The sequence below is a fragment of the Pseudopodoces humilis genome, chromosome 1, assembly GCF_049639895.1.
Source record: "Pseudopodoces humilis isolate 2021_Gansu_Grassland_sample_001 chromosome 1, ASM4963989v1, whole genome shotgun sequence".
In the NCBI taxonomy this organism is placed as follows: domain Eukaryota; kingdom Metazoa; phylum Chordata; class Aves; order Passeriformes; family Paridae; genus Pseudopodoces; species Pseudopodoces humilis.
The window spans coordinates 65,977,424-66,001,860 of record NC_142200.1 but is presented as its reverse complement, the minus strand read 5'-3'; the positions used below and the strand labels follow the sequence as shown (position 1 = coordinate 66,001,860).

At 38.8% G+C, this 24,437-nt stretch overlaps 1 protein-coding gene across 14 annotated transcripts in view; it reads left to right on the top strand.

Annotated features, from left to right (window-relative positions):
- The window catches only part of FHOD3 (formin homology 2 domain containing 3), a 377,738-nt gene that overhangs the window by 285,922 nt on the left and 67,379 nt on the right, over nt 1–24,437 (top strand). For 12 of the 14 annotated variants that reach the window (XM_088051905.1, XM_088051887.1, XM_088051884.1 and 9 more), the window contains 4 exons: nt 291–416; nt 10,898–11,032; nt 14,293–14,343; nt 18,531–18,745. In XM_088051905.1, the coding sequence (XP_087908031.1) occupies nt 291–416; nt 10,898–11,032; nt 14,293–14,343; nt 18,531–18,745 (527 nt within the window). The remainder of the gene's footprint in view (nt 1–290; nt 417–10,897; nt 11,033–14,292; nt 14,344–18,530; nt 18,746–24,437) is intronic. The other 2 variants (XM_005527828.3, XM_088051866.1) reach the window with 1 other exon arrangement.

The window sequence follows — 24,437 nt, the reverse complement described above, 5'->3', positions numbered from 1 at the left end:
TATTCCTGTTCTGAGTTGTCACTTGTGAGGACTATGCAAATCTCTCATTATTTTCCTTACCAATAGCTCACTGTTTCATCATGTATGTTCATGCCATGGTTGATATTAAGAGTACATGATTGGTTGCATATTTGGAAATAGAGCAACATTTTCAGAAAGTGAATGTTTGAAAAGTTGTGGGGTATGGGATCACTACCACCCTGTAAATAAGGATTCACTGTTGCATGCCTGTTTGCTGACAGATTCTTTCTGTCTCTCCCTTTCTCCTACCTTTCTTCCCATTTCTTCAGGTACAATAGCTATGGCAGCAGCTCTTACTCTTCTCCACGACCTTACACTGGTGTGAGTGCCCCAACAACACCTACTACTCGTTATGGGACAACTCTGTCACCGCCTCAGGAGACCAAATCTGACAGGTTTGTAAATTAATCAGTGTTTTGACAACACTTCCTTTGCAGACAAGGATGAAGAAGATAAATGTAAGCTGTTCTGAATGTGTATTTGAAATAGCTTCTAGCTGGATTTTTTCTAACATTGGGAATTAAAAAAAAATAAAAATTAATGTGATCATTTCCCAGTCATTCTCAAGTCTTTCTGTCTGACTTGGTGTTAAAAGCTAGGTGTATTTCCATCCTACTTCTGTTTCTTCCACTTAAATCGATAAAGCAGAGTTGCTCTGCACATATGCTGTTCAAAGTATTAAAAGGTGAATTAAAAGACATTTTCTTTGTTTTCATTTTTAAAAATAAATTCAGATCTATCTTCACTTTTATCATCTTAAATCATCTGCAAAATCTTGGAAATCTGCTTAGCTCAGAATTTCCTAGGCCATAATATTGTTCTTTCTTGAAAATATGTAATATATCTTATTGTATTTCATCCCATTCTTTCTGTAGCTAAAGCAAACTCCTAGTAACCTACCAGTTATCAGCTTGCTTTAAGAAAAAAATTAAAAGGGGGAAAAAAAACCCAAACTGGCAAAAAAAATATTTTGAACAATCAAAATACTCTTTTGAATTATGTAAGGTACTAGGGGAAGAAAAATATAGAAAAATATTATGGATACATGAAAGAAATCCTTGGCAAGAGGTTTGGACCACCAGGAATTAACTATCTGTTACAACCTGAGAGTAAATGACAGTTTCAAGGGATGCTATGCTGACTTTGAGAAGGAAAGGTAAAAGTTTTTAATTAATTTCATTCAATAATTTAATACAATCATTTTTAAAATAGCCAATTAATCTGAATGGGGTTTGGATTGTTTGTTTCCAAACTGGCCTCTAATTCATAAAAACGGCATCCTCCACCCTGTTTTCTGAACTTAAGGTTTTTTACAGGACCCTTTTTCTGTATTCCAGTTAATTTTTGTTAATGACTCTATGGCGTATTTCTGTATATGTATGTGTGTTTGTGTGTGTATGTTTGTTTGAACCTACCTAATGCCTCACATCCTTTCCAGACTACTACTCACAATGGTTCAAGTTAGGTTCTTCCAGCATACATGTATTTCTAACCCTGAGGTATTGATTTAATCCTTTTTTTCAAGTGAGTAATTACATTAAGTTTATCTTTGGAGAAAGGCATTGATTTTCATTTGCTCATCTTCCTGGAGTACCTTGCCTCAATGTGTCTTTCCCGATTTGTGTTTCCTGATCTCAATTAAATTATTGCTGAGTGCAAATATAATAAAAAACTCTAAACCAGCATATTCACCCCCCTTTACCTCAGCAAAATTGATGCAAGATAAGCAAGAGTTAAAAGTATCCCACTGCTTTGGAAGATTTCCAAGCCCCTGCTCTTCTAAGTTTGATTGCTACTGCGGCAAAGAAACCCCGAAGTGGTCAGACACTGAGATGGCTAAAGATGGTTGGGCTTGTCCTGCAAGAGGCTGATGGTGCTGGCCCTGATCCAGCAAAGAAAGCCACCTTTCATTTCAGCATGTATGTAAGTGCCTTGCTGGTTTGGAGCCAAAATGTCTTGGCCCCACAGGATAAAGCTGTGAAATTTGCAGATTCATGGAGAGTCAGGCCAGAGGGGAGCTCTGCAATCCTCTGTTGTGATCTACAATGGGTCTCACAGAAGCTAAATGAAAGACCCCTGTACTCCCATGTGTTTTCAAGTGGCAGCGCATGATTTCTCCTGAAAACATTCCAATATTTATTATCACTGCTAGGAAAACATTTTATATTTTAAAGCCAGTTTTTCTAGCAGCATCTTCCAGCCAATACACCTCATCTTTCTTTTTTCTGTGAAACTATAAAGTGCTCTACCTTCAACCATCAGATCTCTCTTATGTGTTATGACTGAACACAATGCTTAGAGTCACATCTCTGTCTTTCCATCAGGTTATGTTTGCTGCTTTCCACCTCACATGATAAAAATCTTTGTACTCTTGTTTAAATTTGTAGCTTGCTGTTCATGATAGTTCATGAACTCACCAGGGTTTCTGCGTTTTTACATTTGAGGGATGTTACAGCGTGATGCTTCCTGTATGTGTCTGAGAAGTGTGAAAAATGTGTGTACACCATAGCTGTGTGTTGTCTGCAGAATAGATGCAGTTATTTCTTTAAAGATAATTAGGTTTACAGTTTCAATTGCCATTTTGCATTCTCTTACTCTTTGTGACAGTGCTGTCACTGCAGATGTATAGTTCTGCAAACTCTAAAGAATTGACTGCTTTGAAGGGCAGAAGCCTTCCTTAATTTCATTGTCCTGAAAGATACCCATTGAAAAATTGTCCATGTAGAGACTGACAGATGAAATTTGCTTATTGCAGAGTAGGCCATGTAGTGCATGATGCAATACTTGGCACTAATTAGTAAATGGAAAGTATTCTGGAGGTTTTCACAGTCTTCTATGAATGGTGTTTACTCAGATTATGTAAACACTGTTTCCTACCTCCTGATGGTAAAAATTTACACGGATTCAAACACCCAAAAAAAGTTAGAAGATGGGGAGGTGGGGAGAGGCAGAGAGGAAGACATTTGATAAGAAGCAGATGCGTATCTATGGTTAGCTCTAAGGTGTGTTTTCTGGTTTCAGCTTATGCTACAGTTATGCAAAGCTTTCACAGAAAGATTCCTGTCTTTCATCATGCAGGGAAGAGCTTCAGATTCAGGTCCTGGTACCATTTATCTGACCTTTGAGAATGAGGAGGAAGGAAGAAGCAACATTTAGAGCAGTGCCCAGTGCAATGATTCATGCTCCATTCAGTTGCCCTGACAGGCCTTTCAAACTCTTGGCTGCATATTGCTTATGTAAACAAGAGCTACAATTTAGGTGGATGGAAGCAGTGTGGTTGACATTTTGACATTCATACTTTTAAAACCCTCTTTGGCTGAGATCAGTAGGGAATCATAAGAGCTGTATAAGTCTGTGCAAAAGTAGCGAGATTTTGGTCTTTGAAATCCACATCATCTATATATTTCTGACTGTACAGCAGAAGAAAAGGCTTACTTTACTGTTTCTAAATACAGCTACAGCCTTTTGGCAACTTTTTGCAATGCTGTTGTTCTCTCTCATTTCCCTGGGTCCCCTGTGGAGAGCCATGTTTCTGAAGTGCATATTGCAGCCATGGGAATCCTGCTGAAGGAGGGCAAATTGCAGGGCACTTTCTGTTCAGTCCTTCATTGGGAGAGAAGGAGCGTGTCAGTTCTCTTGTATCTTTGCTTGTCAAAGTTGCTCCTAATGTGTGAGAAGTATAACCCAGTCTGCCTGCTTTCTCATGCCAAAGAGTGCTTTGCTCCGTGAATACACTGCTCCCACTTTTCACAACTTAAATCACCAATTAACTCTTTCTCCCTAGTTAATATAAAAAAAAAAAAAAAAAAAAGAAATCACTCTCATAACCTCATAAATTTTAATAACAAAGGGAAAGAGCAGTGCATGACTGAAACACATCAGGAAGAAAAGCATTTTCTGTCCCTCCAAGTTGGCCCTTTGGCTGGGGGCAGAAGGTGTTGTAAGACTAGTCTGTATTTCCACGCCTTATGCTCACACCTAGGATATTTCTGTCTAGCCAGACTGCTTTGTCAGACTCTAAGACAGTCACTCAAATTGAAACTGCAGCCTGAAATCTGCCACTGGACATCAAACCTGTTACTTGCAGAGCTTCACACCCTCTCACAGTTTCTTTTTGGTGATGAAGTGTTTGCATTGTTGATCAAGGCTGTTGGTAGAGGAGATCATGGAGGAGTGTAACTTCTAAGGCAAGAGCTCCTAAATTCAGCACCAGCTTTAATTCATTTCACTACCAGGAAAAATATCCTGCTGGTGTGTTTGCCAGGGTGGGTTTCTTCTGATGCATTTGCCAGGAGATGGTTCCCCCAGGCCTGACAGTCAAACAGTAGTACAGTCAGCCCAGCACAGAAAGCCTTCTCGGGGCACTGCTTGCCAAAGGAGCAGGAGTTCATGGTCTCGCCTCTGTCTCTTAAATCAAATGCCAGAGTTCAGCTCACAAACCTCTACTTCTTGAGGCTCTTGGCCAGTCACTGTGGACTTAGTTTCCACTTCTGGCTGGTCCCTCAGAAGTTCTTCCAAATCTCCAAGCCTGGTAAAGACCTACTATGGTATTTGCAGATTATTCCAGTTTGAAGCATCTTCAGTTTTTCCAGAGCGTTAGAAAATAGGCTTAATAAATATTAAATATATTTCACATTCTTTCACATTCACATATTTCTATGAAAATATATGTTTTCCATCTCACTTGTTTTCTAATGTACAGCAATACATTATCTTGGGCTCCCATGATGCAGGGCCTTGAACACTGAGTGTTCATTTCCATGCTCTTCTGTATCTTTTAAAGGAAATGTATCTTCAAACATTTATTTCTGAAACAGGTCACAGACAGTGAGATTGGCATGCCTAGATTATAGGTGGTTTTTTTCTCCTCTGACACTTAAACACCATACCTAAATCATAAGCATAAAGTGCAGTAAAAGTCTGCAGATGCTCTTCTTTGGAGTTTTATTCCCCTTCCAGGTGCCTGAAATAGTGATTTTCTGGAAATCTGGTGCTTTATTTCAAGTTTTTTTCTTTAAAACAAAACAAAACAAAAAAAATCCTTTAGACTGCCAAACAGCTTTTCAGTTACATTTGCTACTAAAATTAAAGGTCTGAGTAATTGACAACACCAGGGAGATGCTGCTTCTTGGCAGCATCTTGGGAGGTGAAGCTTCTTGGCAGGTTCTTTCTTTTTACTTTTTTTTTTGTTGTTGTTAGCCATTTATCACTAATTTGTGCTCTGCAGTTCCCTTACTCCAGCTGTTAAGCACTAAGGTAACACAGAAACCTATGAAACAAAACCTGCTGTACAGCCTACAAAGCTGCTGCTCTCCCAAGAACTGCTCCTCTTTACTTGGCTTTCTGTTCTTTCTGTGTGTACTTCTGGGCTCTCAGACTAGAGATTGCGATGACTTTTGCTTGTGGCAAATGCCAAGCACATCTCTTGCTCTGAGTAACATAATGAGGAACGGATAGCTTGGTAGCTTGATGTTAGTGGCCCAGGGCAAAAGCCTCAACTTTATTGCTGAGATTTGAAGAGGAAAAATGACCTTAGGAATTACTTGATGATTTACAGTTTGGGAAGCAGTGGTGGCTTGCACTGGCCTAGCTGCTTGTCGAACTACTGTGTAAGCAATATTCTTGATTGCAGCTTTGTGAACTTCATCATAAGGCATATATTTAAACAGAAGCATGAACTGGTTACGGTTTCAGACTGCAGAGTGTTGCTGGCTGAATGTGCCATATGCAGTGCTGATGCTCAAAGCACACCCACCTTAGCCTGGATCTACAAGTCACTTCCAGCCAGGCAAGGTGTAAGTCACATGAGGATGAGAAGCTGCAGGTTGGGGAAAGACAGAAACACAGTGTAAAAGCTGCACAGGTCAGCTGGAAGAGGAGAGTGTATGTAGAAAGTCCTTGTGCATTGCCCAGTCTCTGTGCAGCTCTGTCCTGCTGTAGCTCTAATTTGAGTTGTCCCTTCACTTGGTTATTCTCAAGTTTCTTTCTTAGAGGAAGCATTAGTCAGTAGTTTTAGCTCTCAATTTTCTGTTTATTTTTGAGAGAAGTTTTGTAAAGATTCCTTAAGTAATGTTTAGTCTGTTTGCAGAGTCTTATATCAACTTGCTTTTGAATTTGTCGTGTCATATAGGGAGACATAACACACGGGTAGTTTCTTTAACTGTGAAAAGCAATATGGCTCTTGGCAGCTTTGCCTCCCCTTTTGTCTCTTTCTTAGCTGGAAAGCGGATTTATTTTGTTAAAGCCAGGAGGCATTTAGAGTTACTTAAGGCCTGAGTAGGAGCTGCCAACAGTTGTACCCTCCCTGTAGCATTCCCATGGCTGCTGGAACAGGAGCACTTTGCAAAATTAGGTAATTAGTGCTTCCTTATTAAAGTTATTAATGACTCTGCCCCATGTTGAATTAAAGACAATCCTGAATATTAACCTTATGACCTAAAGGGATTTCCTCTCATAAGTCATCTGTTAATTTTTTTTAGCTCCTAAAAATATACATTTGTATTTTGTATTCTTCCTGTAGGTAACCATTTATATTCAGGAAATTTTTAAAAATTCAACTAAACAAAGGGAAAGGCAGCCACAAAAGAGTATCTCAAAGCTTACATGATTAAAGAATATTTGAAGTTCAGAATTTCAGTTTTGCTTTCAGTAACACAGAAATATTTTCTTCAGTTTGCAACAAGATTAGGGTAATTCAGGGCACATAATCCCCTTCACAATGTATAGTCCATGATGGAGTATTTTCAGAAAACTGCAAGAATTTGAAAAAAAGTATGAGATATCTTGTGTCTGCCAAAATTTATGTTTAGAATAATGATTACTAATTCACTGCTGTGTTAAATGCTGTAGGTCAGGCTAGCTGAATTTTTATTCAGAAGAGCTTTGGCCTACTGTCAACATTTTGGCTTTATATCCTATGCTCTGTGTATATGTTTTGCCTTCTTTTTCTTTCCCCTCCAACCCCCCCCTATTTTTTTTCCTTTCCCTACCTCGTCTTCCAGTAAGATAAGTTACTAATGACCTCTTTGGCCCTGTGTCCTGATGCTTTGGTGAGGAGCCCTATTCACAAATCCACAGATCGAGACACTTTCTTGTTGTGTATTTTCTTTCTGGAATGAGAAAGTAATAACATAGCTTGTTTCGTTTTTACTGGTTTTAACAGCAGGCATAAGAAAGCTTTTCTTAAGGTTTTTTATATTAACAGTTCATTCTTAATAGCCTTGCATTCTCTACAAGACTAAAAATAGTAGCCAGAGTAAGCATCCTTCTGGATTGTATTTGTGGAGCTGAACAAATGGTTGATATTACCAGCTGGTAACATATGATACCAGCACTAAAATGCTGGCATATATTAGCTATAGCCCCATTTTGCAAGTGATCACTCTATTATGCTTTCCTTGAGCACTCATATTCTCTTTCCTGTTAAAATCTCTTATCACCTTTGATTCAGTGCCAGAAGATTTGTAGCCTTTTTCTTGCTTATCCATTTTTAAAATGCAGCCTGCAGCAATAAGACCTAGAAATTCATGAGGCCTGAAGGCACTGTCACACTTCAGACAGGATCAAAGCAACAAAATTGCCTGAAGGCTCAGCCTGAGCCGTCCCACCATCTAGTTTGGCCATTCATGCTGCCATTTGCAATTCAAGTATGTGTTCACTGAACGGAAACATTTACTTTAAGTGTTATTGCCAGGGAAATACAGAAACAAAAATCAAATTTTGTCGACAAACTGTACATAGACAAATCCCTTTCCAAATTGTTTAGAATGTTTGAGGAATACCTCTTAATGCTTGCTTTTCCTCTGGCTGCTTTACAGGTTTGTAAACCCTGAAAATGACCTGGTTACCCCAGGTTTAGCTTATGCTCATGTAGAAAATTACCAGCAGAGTTTACTAGATACTAAAACTGTGCATTTACAGTTGAAGTTCACATTAAAAGGACTATTGGTGCACCCAAACACCAGCTGAGCTACAGCACTCGATAGCAGCAGTGAAGCTATGAGTTTATGAGGCTTCATAAGGCAGCTGGTCTCAGCATTTGGTGTGAGGCGTGGTCCCCACCGAGGGCAGATGTGTGTGGTTTAGTGGGTGTAACCACTTAGTGAGCACTAACTCAGCTATAGCAGTGCTGTTTCTTTGCCTGCCCTTTTGTAAATGTGACTCAAGACCCAAAACCTTGACTATTTGGGCTTGAAGAAGTTAGTGTCACACAAAGGGTCAGCTGACTGTGTTTCTGTCTGTTTAATTATGACCTCTATGTACAGAACCTTCTGCAAGCTTGGACTGTTGGATTTGACCATTTTATGCAACAAACTGTTGTACACAATATGACTGTGTTTTAGACAAAGGAGTTGAACTGGACATGTGTGTGCATGCTATCCTGCAGCTTGTAATTCAGCTGAAGTATGCACTCACTACCAGTGAGAAATAAAGAAATTCCAAGTTTTGACTAATTATTGTTGATGTGATTTGTTTTGAAGAGTTGGCAAGCTAGTATTTTCAGTTCTTTGGACACTTCCTTTTCTTCTGGACATATGGATATGGGTCTTCTATTTAGATTGTGATGCTGCTCTTCATTCACCTGCAAATTTTAGCCCAGTGAGCAATGCTAGATAAACTACGCTAGATCAAACCTCCAAACAAGGTGTTTTAGTGTCTGGAGGTATTTTACTACCAGGGTTAGCTTAGAATCCTGTCTGCAGGACTAAGCTGTGCATCTCCATGTGATTTCCCTGTAATCCCCTGCATAAGAATGTGCATTTATTGTAGGGCCTCAAGAAGCTCAGTCAGAGCTGAAGGTTTCCAACCTGCTAGATGATGTGCAAGACCTACAATCACTCTTTTGGTCTCTCAGCATCACCTCATCCTTCCCCTTAATTTTTCTTCCATCTTCTTTTAAACCATACCTTCCTTTGACTCCAAATGGAGTTTGCAGACTTCATGGCAGCTGGGCAGGATGGGATATCAAGCTGAATACACAAAACAGATAAAAACAGAGACTTGATAGGGACCCACTTTTGCCATCTTCCACAGTTAATTTCCATATATCTTCACATGGAGGCACTGTTCATTTTTCCCCTTCCATGAGTAATTTCTGATGTTATATCTAACCATATAGCCATGTTTTTTCATGCTACTACAGGGATGGAGCTCTAGCTTTTGAATTTTAGTACAGTAGTGCTACTGTTTCTGCTAAAAGCTTTCTCTTGCAACATGCACTAAAAGGTCAAAAGTTAAAATAAATCTCAAACATGCTCAAGGGAAAATTCACTACACGTACTTGACTGTCAGGGTTTGAGGATTTTTTTCCCCATTTTCTTAGTGCTGAAGCATATTAGAGATTTTTATGGTTTTGAGTGTGATCCAGCATTGATACTGTAGCTTTGGAGGAATGCCAGCAGGGACTCTTACAGAATATCAAGTTTAATACCATCTTATGTAATGTTTATGCGGGTGGGATATGACATATTGAAATTCAATTTATCTAAATTATTGGCATTATATTCATGCTGCCCTGCTGCCAGTGGGGCTGAAATGGCTGTGTTTTGTGGTGTTCCTGCTTGTACAGACATAGACACTTGGGGAAGATAGGTTTGCATTAATATTTTTGTCTTCTTTTGCACCTATTTTCACTAGTGAACTGGTGCCATTATACTAAATACCTACACTGTGAAGCCATAGGCAAGCAAATAAATAAGGGAAAGGGTCTGAGTTCCTAAAAATAAGGAAAATGTATTCAGGTTTGCATTACTGGTTAAGGAACCTTCCTCTAGGCAGGCAGGGTTTAGTTTCTTTTTACACAAAAGGCAGTATCTATTTCTCTCATTAATCCTTTCATTGCAAAACTCATGTTACAACAATGCACAGAAACCGCTCTACATGAGTTATGTCTTTTTGATTTTATCAATCTAATTCAATCAGCGCACATCTGTATAAAGCTACCCTGTACAATACGGGGTTTTTTTCTCCTGTCTAAGAGACAGAAAGAAAAACGCTTTTACTCTGAAGTCACTCTGTTGCCATGTGAGAGGTTGGTGGTACCAATACCACCATGCCGGGGGAAGGTTGTGTAACAGGACACACTCTCCCAGACAAAATACTACTTAGAGTAAAGCCAATAAAAAAATCTATGTCAACACCAAACTGTAAGTGAATGTGAATGTACCTTTATATATTTGAAAAGTCCTTATTGTAGAGGCCACCTTTTCTGACAGTTTTCAAGAATGGTTTGAGAAGACTGTCCCTTTGTGTTTTACTGATATGTTTTAATATGAGATTCATCTTGCTTTTACAGCACATGCAGCAAGGAAATAATGATAATCAAATTTATTAATGTATAAAGGAAAAATATGCCTGGTGCTTAAGAGAACATTTGCATTCTCTAGGGTACTTCTGACATCTTCCTTTACTTTTGTTTTTCTGTACAGAGGATTCTCAGGTGTTTGTGACACATCTGTTTTTAACATCATTGCATAACAGTTTATTTTCTTTAAAATTTCAAAAATCCTTTACAGGATTCAGCTTTTCTATTAACAGGATTATAAAGTTAAAAATAAGATTATAAAGTTAAAAAAAATATTTAGACAATATTGCTGTTGAAATAGACTGAAGAATTTTTACACATACTTTATTTGTGCTTCAGAAATTTAGCTATTTAGGAAGCCTACCCTAACTGGGGTTTTTTTTCAGCTCATCACAGAATCTATGATCAATTTAGCAAGAAGATGCTTAGCAAATGCTTTGAAAGCCATACATAAATATTGCCATGTCATTCTGTTGGTTGGGATTATGTTACTTACTGAATGATTGCTACTCAGTTTTTGCCAGTATAATCAATAAAAGTGACACTGAGAAATCTGATCTTCCTTTTCTGCAGGCCAGCTTTGGGTGGTCTCCTTACATCATCCTTTCGGCAGCACCAGGAGTCCTTGGCAGCAGAAAGAGAAAGACGGCGTCAGGAGAGAGAAGAAAGGTTGCAAAGGATAGAACGTGAAGAAAGAAACAAATTCAAGTAGGACCCAAATTTGCTCTCAGTCTCTTGCTTTAATGTGTTATAGATTGATCAATCATTGGGACATTCAACTGCAAAATAACTGACTTGATGAATAGTTTGTCTCTTTAGATACTTTTCTTGATCTAAGTATCTTAGAAACTGATACATTAAACACATAATGAATATTGGCATTTAATAAAAAATCCATTATTTAAAGGCAGCCAATTATACTGCCTTGGTATGTACAGAGGCTCAGTTTTAGTAGCTAATATACTCACCAAATTGTAATCTCAGTGAGGCATAGGACTTGAAAGTGAAACAGTGGGACAGAGGTATCAAGAAGGGAGGAAGGGACAGCACTGAAACATCTATTGGCTTTTAAATTATGCAAAGTAAAAATGTCTTGCTTGTGTCTTTCCTGTGTTTCTGAACACATGTTTCTTCCTCCTGGAATCAACAACTGACAGAAGGTAATGACCAAAATTACTGTTCAGACCTTGGCCAGACAAATGTCATAGCTGAATGCAGGACTTCGCATTTTCTCATCTGAGAAAATGTTGTGTGATGTGGGATCCCAGGGTGTGCTGCCTGAAGACAGTAAGAGACAAGCCCCCTCAACCTCTTCAGTCCATGCCTAGAAATCCCAGCAGAGACATTAACAAAGACTGCAGTGGGCCAAGGATAGATACAGAATCTATATCTGAAATTGTTTGCCTTCAGTCTGAAGAGTGTACATTAAGAAATCAATTTGTTTCCTCATAGACAGAAGTGAAAATCAAACCTATTTTTAGTAGTTAGAAGATATAATGTAATGATTTAAAGAGTGGTAATATAAATGTTTGTAGCCTTAGAATTGGTAGTTATGGAAAAGATGGTACAGGGTTTCATGTTAGCTTGTTTATTAGTGTGCAGGATTGTTTTAACTGTAATCATCCCTTTAGTAAGAAGTGGAAACAGGCTGTGATTCTGTGAATTTGGAAAGAGGAGTAACTTAGGAGTGGTTGATTGATATTCTCCTGGCTCCAGAAGATAGCTAGTTTAGAACGAAATGAGAGGCAGAGGGAAGGTGGAAGGGCACCATAATAGGATCTTTGGCAGCCAACAGCTGCCCAAGTTCTCCTGAAACAGAAACAATAAGGTTGCAGTCTTCCAGCCTCTTCCAAAAACTCTCCCTCTAAGTGGTATCATCAGGCTGCAGCAGGCTGCCATGGACAGCCAACATGATCTTTCAGAAAGGAAACTCCCAGACTGAAAAAGCCAACAGGGCATTTGGCAGATTGATCTGTTTGAATAACAGATCTGCACATTTCAGTAGAGGTTGGCTACAGTAGTTGTTCTGTCACTAAAAGAGGTTTCTTGAAGTCAGAAAAAAATTCCAAAATATACATTTTCATCCCTTTATTTCAGAATTAGAAATTGATAAACTAAATGTCATAATTGTGCTACATATTTAAGATTATTTTTCAATTCCCAGTGTTTTCATCTTTTGGATTTGAGTTTTGTGATCACCCAAAAGTTACAACTTTTGTTTGAGGAGGGGGTCTCCAAAGCCACCCGACTTCACAAACAGACAGCATCCCACAGTTGATTAAAAAGTCTGGCAGGAGGAAAACAAAGTCACAGCAAGCAGTCACGGACAGTTTCATAAGAGTTCCTGGGATTTCATTATCATATCATCAGTCTGGCTAGAAACCCAGTCTCTGAAGATGTATTTTTGATTAAAAATAGCACTTGCAATTCAGTCTTTAAACTCGTGAGCTGTACTGGATTTACCATCATGACTCATTTGTAATCTCATTCTTTCCAACTCTGCCTCAAGAACATTGCACTGTTCTGGCACCATTATTGACAAATTGAGGATAATTTAAAGGAGAGCATCACTAGTTGTGAAAGAGCTGGAGAACAGGAGAGCTGGAGGATTAGGAGAGGAGCTACAAAGCTTCATAACTTATTTCTAACTAAAGGAATGCTGTGCAGAATGAACATTTTTCTCAGTAGAAGGACTATCGTACCCATTGCATATGTAGAACAATGTGTCCTAAAATAAAGTGGTTTTTTTTCAGCTGTAGGGAAGAGTGAAAGTTGTCAGAGGGGGAAGAGTAATGTTAAAATTTGCCTGCTGAAGATTTCCTGGGATACCTTTAAAATATTCTAAAACTGTAACCAGTTCAGAATTCAAAGCCTGTGGAGATGGCCTGAAACACTAATGTGTGTTCCCTGTTAAAGGACTTTTGAAGAGCACTTGCAAGCAGATGTTTGATAGCTATTGATATAATAGATAAGTAATTCATTTAATGACACAATATAAAGAGGGAAAAAAAAAGGTTATTAATAAAAGGAGTAGTTCTGAAAATCTTTCTGATACTCACTGTGAAAGAATAGCAGATAAGGTGAAGGTCTCATTAGTTTTGTCTACCAAATTTAACTGAATATTAAAAATATATTTTAAGGAACCATCTTGCTATGATACTGAGACAGGGTGGACATCCACTGGGTTCTGCTGTGCTCCAAGTTTAATTTGCATCCATATCTGTGGATGTGGCAGGCCTGTCCGAAATCACAGTATTCAAGCATCCAGCAACTTGAATCGGCAAAAGTTAAATATATGGGTCATTTGAGGAGCTGTGAGAATGGCAGCTGACATAAAAGGAGTTTTTGTATCTAAAACTCAGGGTGAAAAATAAAGTGTAAGGTTGTTATCTGTCCAGTGATGCTGCACACATCCTCTTGGAAGGCGGAATTGTCCTTCTCAGTAAAGCCAGTCTGCTGTCCTGTTTCCAGCCACAGCAACTAAAACTCACTAAGGAAAGGTTCCTTGGAAAGAAGGCCAATGGGTTTGCACACTGCCTCGGTCTGTCCTGCCAGAGGCTGCAGTCACAGAATGCAGAATGGGGCATTCTGAGGCAGAGCAAATGAGGGATGGTTTAATAGCCACTCATGTGCCTGCTCTCTATGGATAACTGCAGTTCATTGGATCTCATTTCAGGTACCAGGTTTCATAGCATGCTTCAAAAAGCTATGAAAAAGTTTTTCACTTTTTGCAAGATTTTTTATTACTTTAAATGACCTTCCAAACTACGTATTTGGTGGTGCATGCATGGATAAGTATACACTTTTCAGCAATTTTTGCAAAAGCAAACAGTTTTTTTGACAACAGCCTTCATTGTCTGCAATCAGTTTGTGTGTACCACTCTTGGTTTCTCCTACTGTACCTATGCTTCTGTTACTCATCTTTTTCTTCTGGTTTCTGCTGCAATTTACTGTAATTCTCTTTCTAGCCGTGATTATTTAGACAAAAGAGAAGAATTAAGACAAGCAAGAGAAGAGAGGTTTGTATGTCATGTCATCCATCCTTCCCTATCCTTCCCTCTGGTTGTTTGCACTTCCTATATTCTTTACTGTGGCACTGTTGTATGTTTACATTTTTAACTCTGCTTGCACAAAACACTTTTATTCCAAAAGACTTCTATAAGAAAGTTGTTAAAGAGCAGAATTAAGTCCAGCTGTAAGCACAGCAATAAATGAAGAGCAATGAGAATGCTTAAGGATGATTGATGATCTTTTATCTATTTGTGTGGGAAATAAGCTTACCCTATTTGCCTCAGAAATCTGCCCAAATTTAGTAGTTATAAATTGAATAAGCCTGTCTTTTTCACCCAGTGTGTCCCAAGCTTTCTGGAGGGTCAGAAAAGGCAACTGAGGATAAAGGAAATTGGGGTCACAAGCATTGCAAAACTGCAGTGACCGGCTGATGGAAATGATTCTGACCCACTCTCAGCATATTTTTATCTTTCAGAGCCAAGTTTTCTTTGCCAATCTCTTTAAACATCAGCAAGTAAATTACAAAGTTTAGCAGTGTGTTTATCGTTGGGGCATTGTTCTAGTTTTATTTAAATAGCATAGTTAAAGGGTTTGGGTTTTATTTCTCCTTTTTTTGTTTTAATTCAATGAACAAGTTTAGAAACTCTGGGCTAGGCTGGGAGGTATGTGCTTATAAAAGCATATTTTTCAAGGAATACTCAACTAAGGACTTTTGCCTTTCAGTAGCTTCATCTCAACCTCTGCTAGTAATTGCATCCTGGAGGGTGTGCTTGTTTTTACCTAGAAAATATGCAAGTTACTGTACAAGGGATGAAAAATATAGAGTGCTTCAGTTCTGCTTTTATGGTCCTCTGGAGATACTTTTGGATTGTTAAGAATTGTAATTACATTATCAAAATAAGAGAGCAGCCATCTCAGAAATCGTTGAATTGCTGTGTTTTTACTTGGGGGTTTTTTTGGTTGCTTCTGTGTTTCGGGTTTTTTTTTCACAGGATCATCATACAGGAGACAGTTTGTTTCTGCAGACTGAAATTTTATCTGTTCAGACTGATATTAAAAAATTATTTTAACATCTCTAAGCATAAGAAAAGGTGGATGGGCTTTCCATTTTGCTTCCAGTCAAAACAATTACAAATAATTTAAAGCATTTTCTGAAATTAAATGCATCTGAGCACATAAGCATCATACACTGATTTGAGCTGCGTAATACCTTTTTTCAATGAGCATGCTCATCTGCAAGTTTTGAAACAAATTAGTAGTTCTCCAGAACTTTAAATTGTAAGGGAAAATGCTTACTGGAGTATTTCTGGGGAAGTGTTCACCATCACTGCTGTGAAAATCTGAGACTATTTCACCGTTCATTAGTAATGTTTTGTTATCCTTAGGGCTCTTTTGAACTGAGATATCAAACTATCAGCTCTTACTCATAAAGAGGGAAGACATGTTTGCTTTCACAGCACATACATATTGGAGAAAACTTCTGCACAGTAGTCCATTACACTGGCATTCTGTAACTACTTTTTTACACTTTTGCACCTTTTCCTATAGGAAGTTGTTTGTTAACTTGTCTTAGGCGAGTGCATAGACTGAAAGAAAATCCTATAGTCAAGATGCCTAAAATCCTAGTTAAATACTGATTTGTATGTTTCCTCCATATCAGTTCTTGGTGTTCAGTGATTTGAGGCCTTTTCCCTTTGCTTGGTTGGGTGTTTTCCAGTGGTTTTTTATCTCAAGAAAGGTGACCTTCCAAACCCTCTCTGGTGTGAGGTACAGTTTAAATGCTCTTCACTCCTATGACTCTGTTGGTATATTAACATTTTGGGTTGTCCTTAGAGCATTTCTCAGATACCTAGAGAACTCAAAATGATAATTTCATCTTCTTGAAGATCATAAATACAGTTCATGAGGAATGCCAAATGGATAGCCACAGACTTTTGTCTCATTATCTACAGAGAAGAGTCAGCATAGCTGAGATGATGTTTGCATGATTTAAAAGAATATGGCAGCATATTTAGGGGAAATTTGTCAATCCTGTAGTGGAGGTACGGTAGCTCATTCTTTCAGATCCTTCAGATTTTGGCCTATGTGACCTTGCGTATCTGCTGTTGGCACTCATTCATTATTAAGATATTTTTCAGAAACAAAAGTAACCTAAATAATGTAATTTATCAAGTGTGAAGCATTAATAAGTGATTCTTGATATTTTTTTTTTTTTTATTTCTCAGTTGTACCTATTTATTGAGCTTCCCATTTGATAACTCGTTCTGCTTATGTGCTGCCACTGGAGTTGCTGTTCTGGTTCCCTTTTATATTTCAGTATAGTAGTCAGATACATTTTGGGAAGTTGTCTCTTGATGATGTCTCTTGAGTTGTCTCTACTTTGCTGGTTGGTGGTGAAGCACATAGCTACAGAAAATGTTAAAGCACCCGGAAAAGAAGTGAGGACAATAAAACATAGTGGCTCCCCGCATTATAGAAGGGTCCATCCAGATCTCTGTTGTAGTCTTTTGGCAAACTGCAAAACCCCCTTGGCATCAGCCAGGTGGGCTGTACCTGTTTGTGCCAAGTGATCAACTTGAGTGTCTCTTTATGAGTCTAGAGTCCCATCTGCTCTGGTTGTGAGGAGGTGCAAGGCACTGTACATAAGTGACCAATATTCAAAGAAAGAGTGGCTTCATGGACTGCAGCAAAATATCACGCTGATGCCAGAGAAAGGCTTTCCCCTCTATTGAAAAGGCAAGATTCAGTCTCGAGAATTGGCTTCATGTTAGAACTGTAAACAGTTCCTATTTTATAACCATGCAAGTATGTAGCTTGTTATATTTTCATCCAGAGTCTGTAGGGGTTCTTTTTCTTGCAGAATTTGTTCAAAGCCTGTGCATACCTCTGGAGGAATTAAAAAAAAAAAAAAAAGTTTGTTCTTCATTACTGCTGTTTGCAATAAGGCAAATTACCTCTGAAAACACAAGGACTGCTCTTCAAAGACGCATTTCTGTGCTGTATATGGATGTTTGCAAATGTGCATGTGTGTGTGGCTACCATATGTACTAAGCATGTTTGTTACCACATATGGCTGACTTCTTTACCCTGCCTGCTTTTAATGTACCCTCTTACATTAATTTGAGCTGTCAGAGATGCAGAAGAGGGGAGGAGAGGTGTTCACTGTTATGAAGTGTTTACAACAGCGTGTTACAGGGGATGACCAGAGTGTTTCAGGGACATAAGCAGTAGTCTTGATAAACCTGTTTAACAGCTCACTTAAGGCAGTCTAAAGCCCGATCCAGCTGTATTCATGAATTTATTCCTTAGCAAATAATGGTGGATAAAATTAGCAGACATCTGGAACGGGCACATATTTAAAAGTTATTTTGGTCGCAATGTATAAAGCATACTATGAAGAATATGATTGGTAGCTGGTCTTAATAAACAGTTAGTGAGTTCTGCCTGCCTAAAATGCAAAACAGATGTATCTTTGTTCTTTTAAAGTGACTTTGATGAATAAACTACATGTGACGTCAGGTACAAGCTATTGGATGTCTGAGTCCGGCAGAGAAATTTTTCAGAATAAAAAAAAAGAAACTTTCCATTGTAGGCTGGAGAGAACAAAGTGAATTCCAGTGCATTGCTCTCAGAGCAAATAGAAGCAGGTTCAGAATCTTTAGATAGTCAATCAAATCATTTATTACTGGTATTATTTTCAGGAAGATCTGTTTTTCTCTGCTGCATTTTCCTCTCCTTACAGCAAGGCTCAGATTTTGGCAGTTTGCACCAGTATTAAGGGGCTCTGGGTTTGGAGGGATTTTTTTCTTCTTTTGTTTTTTTTTTTTTTCCCCTCCCATTTTAGTTTTGGGAGAGGGAGGGCTGAGAGGAGGAGGAGGAGGAGGAGGAGGGTGAAAAGGAGGACGTACAAATGCTTCCAATAAGGAGAAGGACTGTGCAGACAAAATACTATAGCTAATGGTTCTTTAACTCTGCTGGTTTTTTGCTTTTGTATTGTAATGAGCAATTTAACATTTTTCAGGGCAATAGTCTGCTTTGGTGTGCACTTTTTGGCAGATTGAGCAAGCAGGGAGTTCAGTACTGTATCCCTTGTGTCAGGAAGTCAGCTCATTCTCTACAGGTGTTTCATCCATAAACAAGCATCAGCCACATGCTTCTTTTTCTTTACGGAAACCTTCTGGAATTTAACTTTCAGATACAAATACTTGGAGAAGTTGGCAGCAGAGGAGTATGAGAAGGAGCTAAAGAGTCGGACTGTCAGCCGAGGCAGAAGTGAGCTGTCCTTGAACCTGAGATCTCCTTCAGCTCCATCCTCACCTGTACCCAAGTGTGTCAGCCCAGCATCCATACAGTCTCAGGAAGAGCTGAAGACCCCTTCCACCCCGTGTAGAACTCCTCAGCCCTCAGAAGGTAAGTGAAAAGGAGGGCAGGGGAAACAATTCTGGGAAACTGGGATAGTGATGATTTTTAATGCATGGGTATACATCTTTGTACAATTCATGATGTATATGACCCCAGAATAAAGGGTCCTACCTTTTTCCATCCCCTCTTCCTAAATTCCCTATTTTTTGAATTGATTTGGATATCAGGTAATTAGTTGAATAATAGGGTACACTGCTAATTGTTGCTGAGATTTATATTATCATTGTCTGTTGCTCTTCAGATGGAATAATTAGAAAATAGAGCATATAGAGGGTCTTAGTTTTAGTGTCATGTTCCTTATATATGAGGAGTTACTGAATACTAGACAAACAGTATTCCTGCCAACAGATTTTGCATATGTGGATTCTCTGAGAGAAATGCAACAGATGAATGCCAAGATTATAATAACTTTCCAGTAGAGCACAGGCTGAATGTGACAAACTGAAAAGCTCTTGAATTGAAGGCAGGGGGAGTGTGTTGATTATTTTTAATACCAAGAAAAACTCTTAAAATTGTAGCACAAGTCATAAAGGACTTAAAAAAGACCACAGACAATTAGTAAAAAGGAAAGTATAACTAGTGTTTGCACGGTTGGTTTGCCATCATATAATTTATTGGTGTACAGAGCAATGCTTTTTGTGTGTGTTTGTATGTCATTCTGCCACTTGCATCATGTACCTCTCCTTCAGTCCTCAAAACAACACATGCCATACAGATTTATATTTGCACCACATGATGTTGCATTAACATTGGGAGCTAGAATGCATGTCAAGGGCAAATTATCACCATCACTCATTTTTATTTTATTTGATTTCCTGCTACATGCTATTGGTGATTAATGCATTTGTAACTTGCACTGCTTGGTTTTATGGAGTGTTATGGCTGGTAGCATGCTATAAAGCAAGGCAATTTAAGAAAAATGTTATAAATACTGAATGCTGCATATGTTTGTCCTCACCGCACTAAGCAGGTGAAGTTTATTTTATTTAGTTTTATATATTTTCCCAATTATATTCCCCAGTTTTCTTATTTGGAACCTTAAGAGTCTCAGTGGAATCATTTGAACTTAGAAACCGCAGATATTCTCCTCCAATACTGATAGTCAGAAACATCCCAAGACCCATTTTATTTAGTGCTATATTGCTTTTAGAGCAAATAAGCTGGATTTTTCCACCATTAGGATTTCAGAGCTGGGTAGGTAGAAAGTATCTCTTATGATGATTATTTTAGCATATTTCTCCTGGAAGCATTAAAAAAAAAAATGCAGCATGAAATGGAGCAGCACAAACCATTTGGAGAATACATTTAGAGCAGGTGTACAGGGCAGCTTCAGACAGCCAGAATATGGCAAAGCTATCAACATGTGGATAGACAGGACACCTCTACTAATAAACTCCTGGCAATATAGTAGGCATTGGAGGGCAGTATCTGGAAGCCTGGAAAAATGGACCACAAGGAGAGAATATATCAATGGGGCAGAGTAGTCTTCCAGCCAAGGGCAGCTGCAGGCAGATGTCCAGGACAGAACCTGAAATCTGCATACTTCAGCAGGATCTGGGCATGGGGAATGACTGCTTTTTCAGACCTACCAAAAGTATTGGAAAGGTCATAGGAAGTCATGAGCATGTGGGCAGGACTCACCATCTGGAAGTGCCTATGTTATTGGCTATCTGCCAGTGGGGGACAGGCTTAATGTAGACACTGTGCCATGCTCTCTATACTATTACTTGACTTCCTTATGCTCCATACTGAATTAAAATATCATTTTTACTGTTCTTAGGACAGGTTACGAGTCCCACTTAATAGGTAGAGAAAATGAAGTATTAACTCACTCAAGCCAGTTGAAAGAAAAGCTGAAACAGAGCCATGGACAGAACTCAGATTACTTGCACCCCAAGCTGTTGTTTTTAACATGGGGCTCACCATCTTCCCAAGTAGGAATGAAACTGCAGAAGGAAAACAGTTCCTTGGTTCTGTGCATAGGATGCTCTAAAGACTCTGAAAGAATGGTGTTAACAGATGTGTGAGATTAATCTGCAGAATTCAGAACCTGAGGTCAAAGGCAAAGAGTGTTCATCTACTAGAAAAACAATAAGTCAGATTTATTTTGTTCCTTTTGTTGGCCATCCAATATCTACTGGTATTAAGAAGGAAACAGATTCTGTCTGTGAAACTTTGTCTCACGGTGTGAAACGTGTCAGTACCATGACACAAACCTGGACTTACTGAGCTGTTTTCTCTTATAAAACAATTGATTCCACTGAAGTAATCAAGTCTTGCAGGACTTACTCTTGTAAAACTTGTGTTATGGCATTCAGAGGAAATTAAGGTAGTCCTGTAACTGCAAAAAGGAACTTAATTTTTTTTTCAGAGCAGCTACTTACTCTTCTGTAATTTCATTGAATATTTTGTGAAGTACAAGTATGCAGTAAAGGAGGAGCAACAATAACTGAGACATCTCTGAAGTCAATCTACAAAGGTATTTCAGGTGAACCCTTCTCTGAAATAAGCAGCTTTTTTTAGTACTTGAGAAAGTAAACAGGCCAACCCAAGCGTACACTGGACAGCAGGAGACCTTCTGAACATAGTCATAGTTGAGCAGGGTTCAAATGTTGCCCAAAGCATGACCAATATGAGCATTTCAGCAGATGGGAAAGCACCAGAGCATGAGTGTGCAATGAGGCCATTGCAGAGCCAAAGGAACTATGATGCAGAAAGTCAGAGGAGGAACTGGGGTGGGAAGACAAAAAAGATTGTTTCTGGCTGCACGAAGAAAGAGCCAGTTCAGTCTGCACCTGTTGTTACCAACACAAGGAATAGGAGGAAAAGATTGGAGTGGGAATGGGGAGAGATAAGGAGTCCCTGCAGAATTCAGAGGAAGGAGAATCCTATGCTGGAGTAGCTGAAGGGAGATAACAGCCAAGAGTTTAGGTGATGCCTGAAAAATTGAACCAAGAGGTCTTGGGCAGACAGACCTCTTCAGACTTACTGTATGCATCCACAAGGAACACTCAGCATATGTATCTCACACCTCCAAGAGGAAAGCAGAGAAAATAGATGAGGATGTGGTTGGCTAATCAATTAACCTGACAGGGGATTAGATGTCAACCCAGAGGGATATTCCTTCTCTATGAGGGCTTATAGGACTGGAGGGTTGAGTTCTTATCAGCAGGATACAACATCTTGTGTCTGCTTCAAAGCTGATTTATAGTTGAGTATTAAAGGAAATGTCCATATCCTTCTACTGCATTATAAGTTCTTAGGCTTCCTTTTTAGAAGGGATCAGCTTATATAGGTATCATGCTTCTTAACATCTCAAGCACACCTTCTTTGCTGTTGATGCTTTTTGATTTTACCAGGCTTGCTTTCCTGAACCTTTGCACTCTCCACCAGCAGAAGTCTGAAGATAGGGGACAGATACTGGTCTGTTACTTATTTCTCTTGCCATCTGTAAGGTTGCCACTTAGAGTAGTGTTTTGTCTGGTATGAAAATCGACCCAGTAAATGTGGAACTGAAATTCTGAGCTCATTTCAAATAGGCCACTACCAAACATTTACTGAGAATTGTGTTTTTTAATATCTTCAGAAGTTCTCACTAATATCACCGCAGTGAATTACATGGTGGAAATGCAAGTGATGGACACAGGTCTAGCTTGCTGGCTTTGTTCTCTTGAAGGTGTTTCCTGGCAGATTTGATTTTTGTACTGCTTCTTAAGGGAAGTGCTGCTGGACTTAGCTCACCATTTTCAAGTGATTTGGGTTATAGGTGGATTGTCTGGTATTATTGCTAAAGAGAGAGAAAGAGATTGTTAAAATGAGTGTCAACATATCCTTGTTTCCTTCTAGTACTTCGATTTTTTTATTCCTTGAACTCAAAAAAGCAGCTTATGTCAGTATACTGCTCTTTACTCTTTTTTATGTATTACATATTGCTAAGTTGCTGCATATTTCTGGTATGTGTGGAATACTTCTTGTTAGAAGAGTATCTGGAATTCTTTTGAGCATTCAAATTTTCTCAGGCTTTATTCTTCCCTGGCTTTATTCTTTTGAATCTTCAGTGTAGCTTCATGATGACAAAGTTGCAATAAGCATTAAGAGTCCTGGCCATGTTTTAATCAGCTTCTCTCTCCATCTAAGCTGTTGGAGTTCACCTTTTTAGTTATTGCATGACAGTTGATTTTTTTTTCTTTTTTTTGAGAGAGAAATATCTAGAATTCATAGGAAATTATGACTATTCATGGATGAATTGGTGACATTTGTATACATGGACCATTGAACCATGGCAAGCTGAGAATCTTTCTTGTTGAAGTACTACATTAGTTCCAGGAACTCCTGAAGAATTCCTAAGCTTCCATCTCAGTCATATTCAAATGTTGGCTTGACTTTAAAATGTTCTCATTTTATACTTACACACTGACAGCTGTAGTGAGAAACACATCACTGGGATTTGCAGTGTCTGCCAACTTCTTGACAGCCCTCTGTAATTTTGATTCTCTCCTAGGCAGTGTGCAGGATACAGCCATAGGTAAGGTACATTTAGAGAAATGAGGCATGAGCAGAGGTGCTTGCATATCTAGTATCAGATTTTTAGGTTCTCTCATTGGAGAAGAATGTGATCTCCTTTATTTTGGCTTATATTTACTCAGGATAAATCTACTTGCCTGCTCACTTGAGGACTGAAATATTTGGATTGCATTCCAGTATTTCAGTGTGATTTTTTTTTTCCTTCAAAGGTTCATGTAGTACCTGAGGATATTCTCATTGTATTTCATGTAATCCAAAAACAGTGATAAGTCCAGAAGACTCTTTTGCAATATTGTAATGAGAAATGGTTAACAGAGGACAAAACAAGTATGACTTGGTCATTATAGTTCAGCCACCCAACACAAGATTTAACACAGAGGGAATTTGGGGCGTATGCAGAGCTAATGTGCATGTCCATTTTTGCCACTCTTTGCATGGCCATTTCAGGTTTCAGAGTGTGGAGCAGCTTGATGTGAATACGTGTGGATGCTCTTCAGTTTCTTTGCAGCATGCAGGCAATATTTGCATGTGAAAATCTGCTGTTACTGCTAAAAACAATAAAGGTGAATGAATTATTTTTACTGGGAAAGCAGGGAAGAAACCAGGCGTATTATCAACAGTGTTTGCTGTATGCCAGCTGATAAAAAAGCTCATCGTATGCCATATGCCAATCAGTTGGAAACTAAATATGTGCCATGTGCCAAGCAGTTGGAGATTTTGCTCAGTTTTGATGTGGCTATTCTGAAGTAAACGTACGTGAAACAACATATGTTTTTTGTCAGCCAAATGTGTGACAGTGCCATTTCCAGACTGTGCCATTCAAGTGTGTTATTAAAACTAATATTTATATTTTTTTTGTTGAAGTGTTCCTCATCAGGTGAAAAAAGAACTCTTCCAGACCCCAAAGAAAATTCAACCAAATGCCACAGCACCCTCGTTTTTGTTTTTGTTTTTTAAAATCTCTTCTTTCCTGGCTCTGTCTAGGCACTAAGTTGTCAATGCTCAGGTGAGATGCCCATTTTCTGCTGGTTCGTTCAAATCCTTGTGCAAGTCCAACACTTCAGCTGTGGAAGTATGTATAAAAATAGTGGGCTGGCTCCAGACAGCGAGTGAGGGGGCTTGCCAGGCCGCTCTCACGTGCAATGCTGTCATCGCA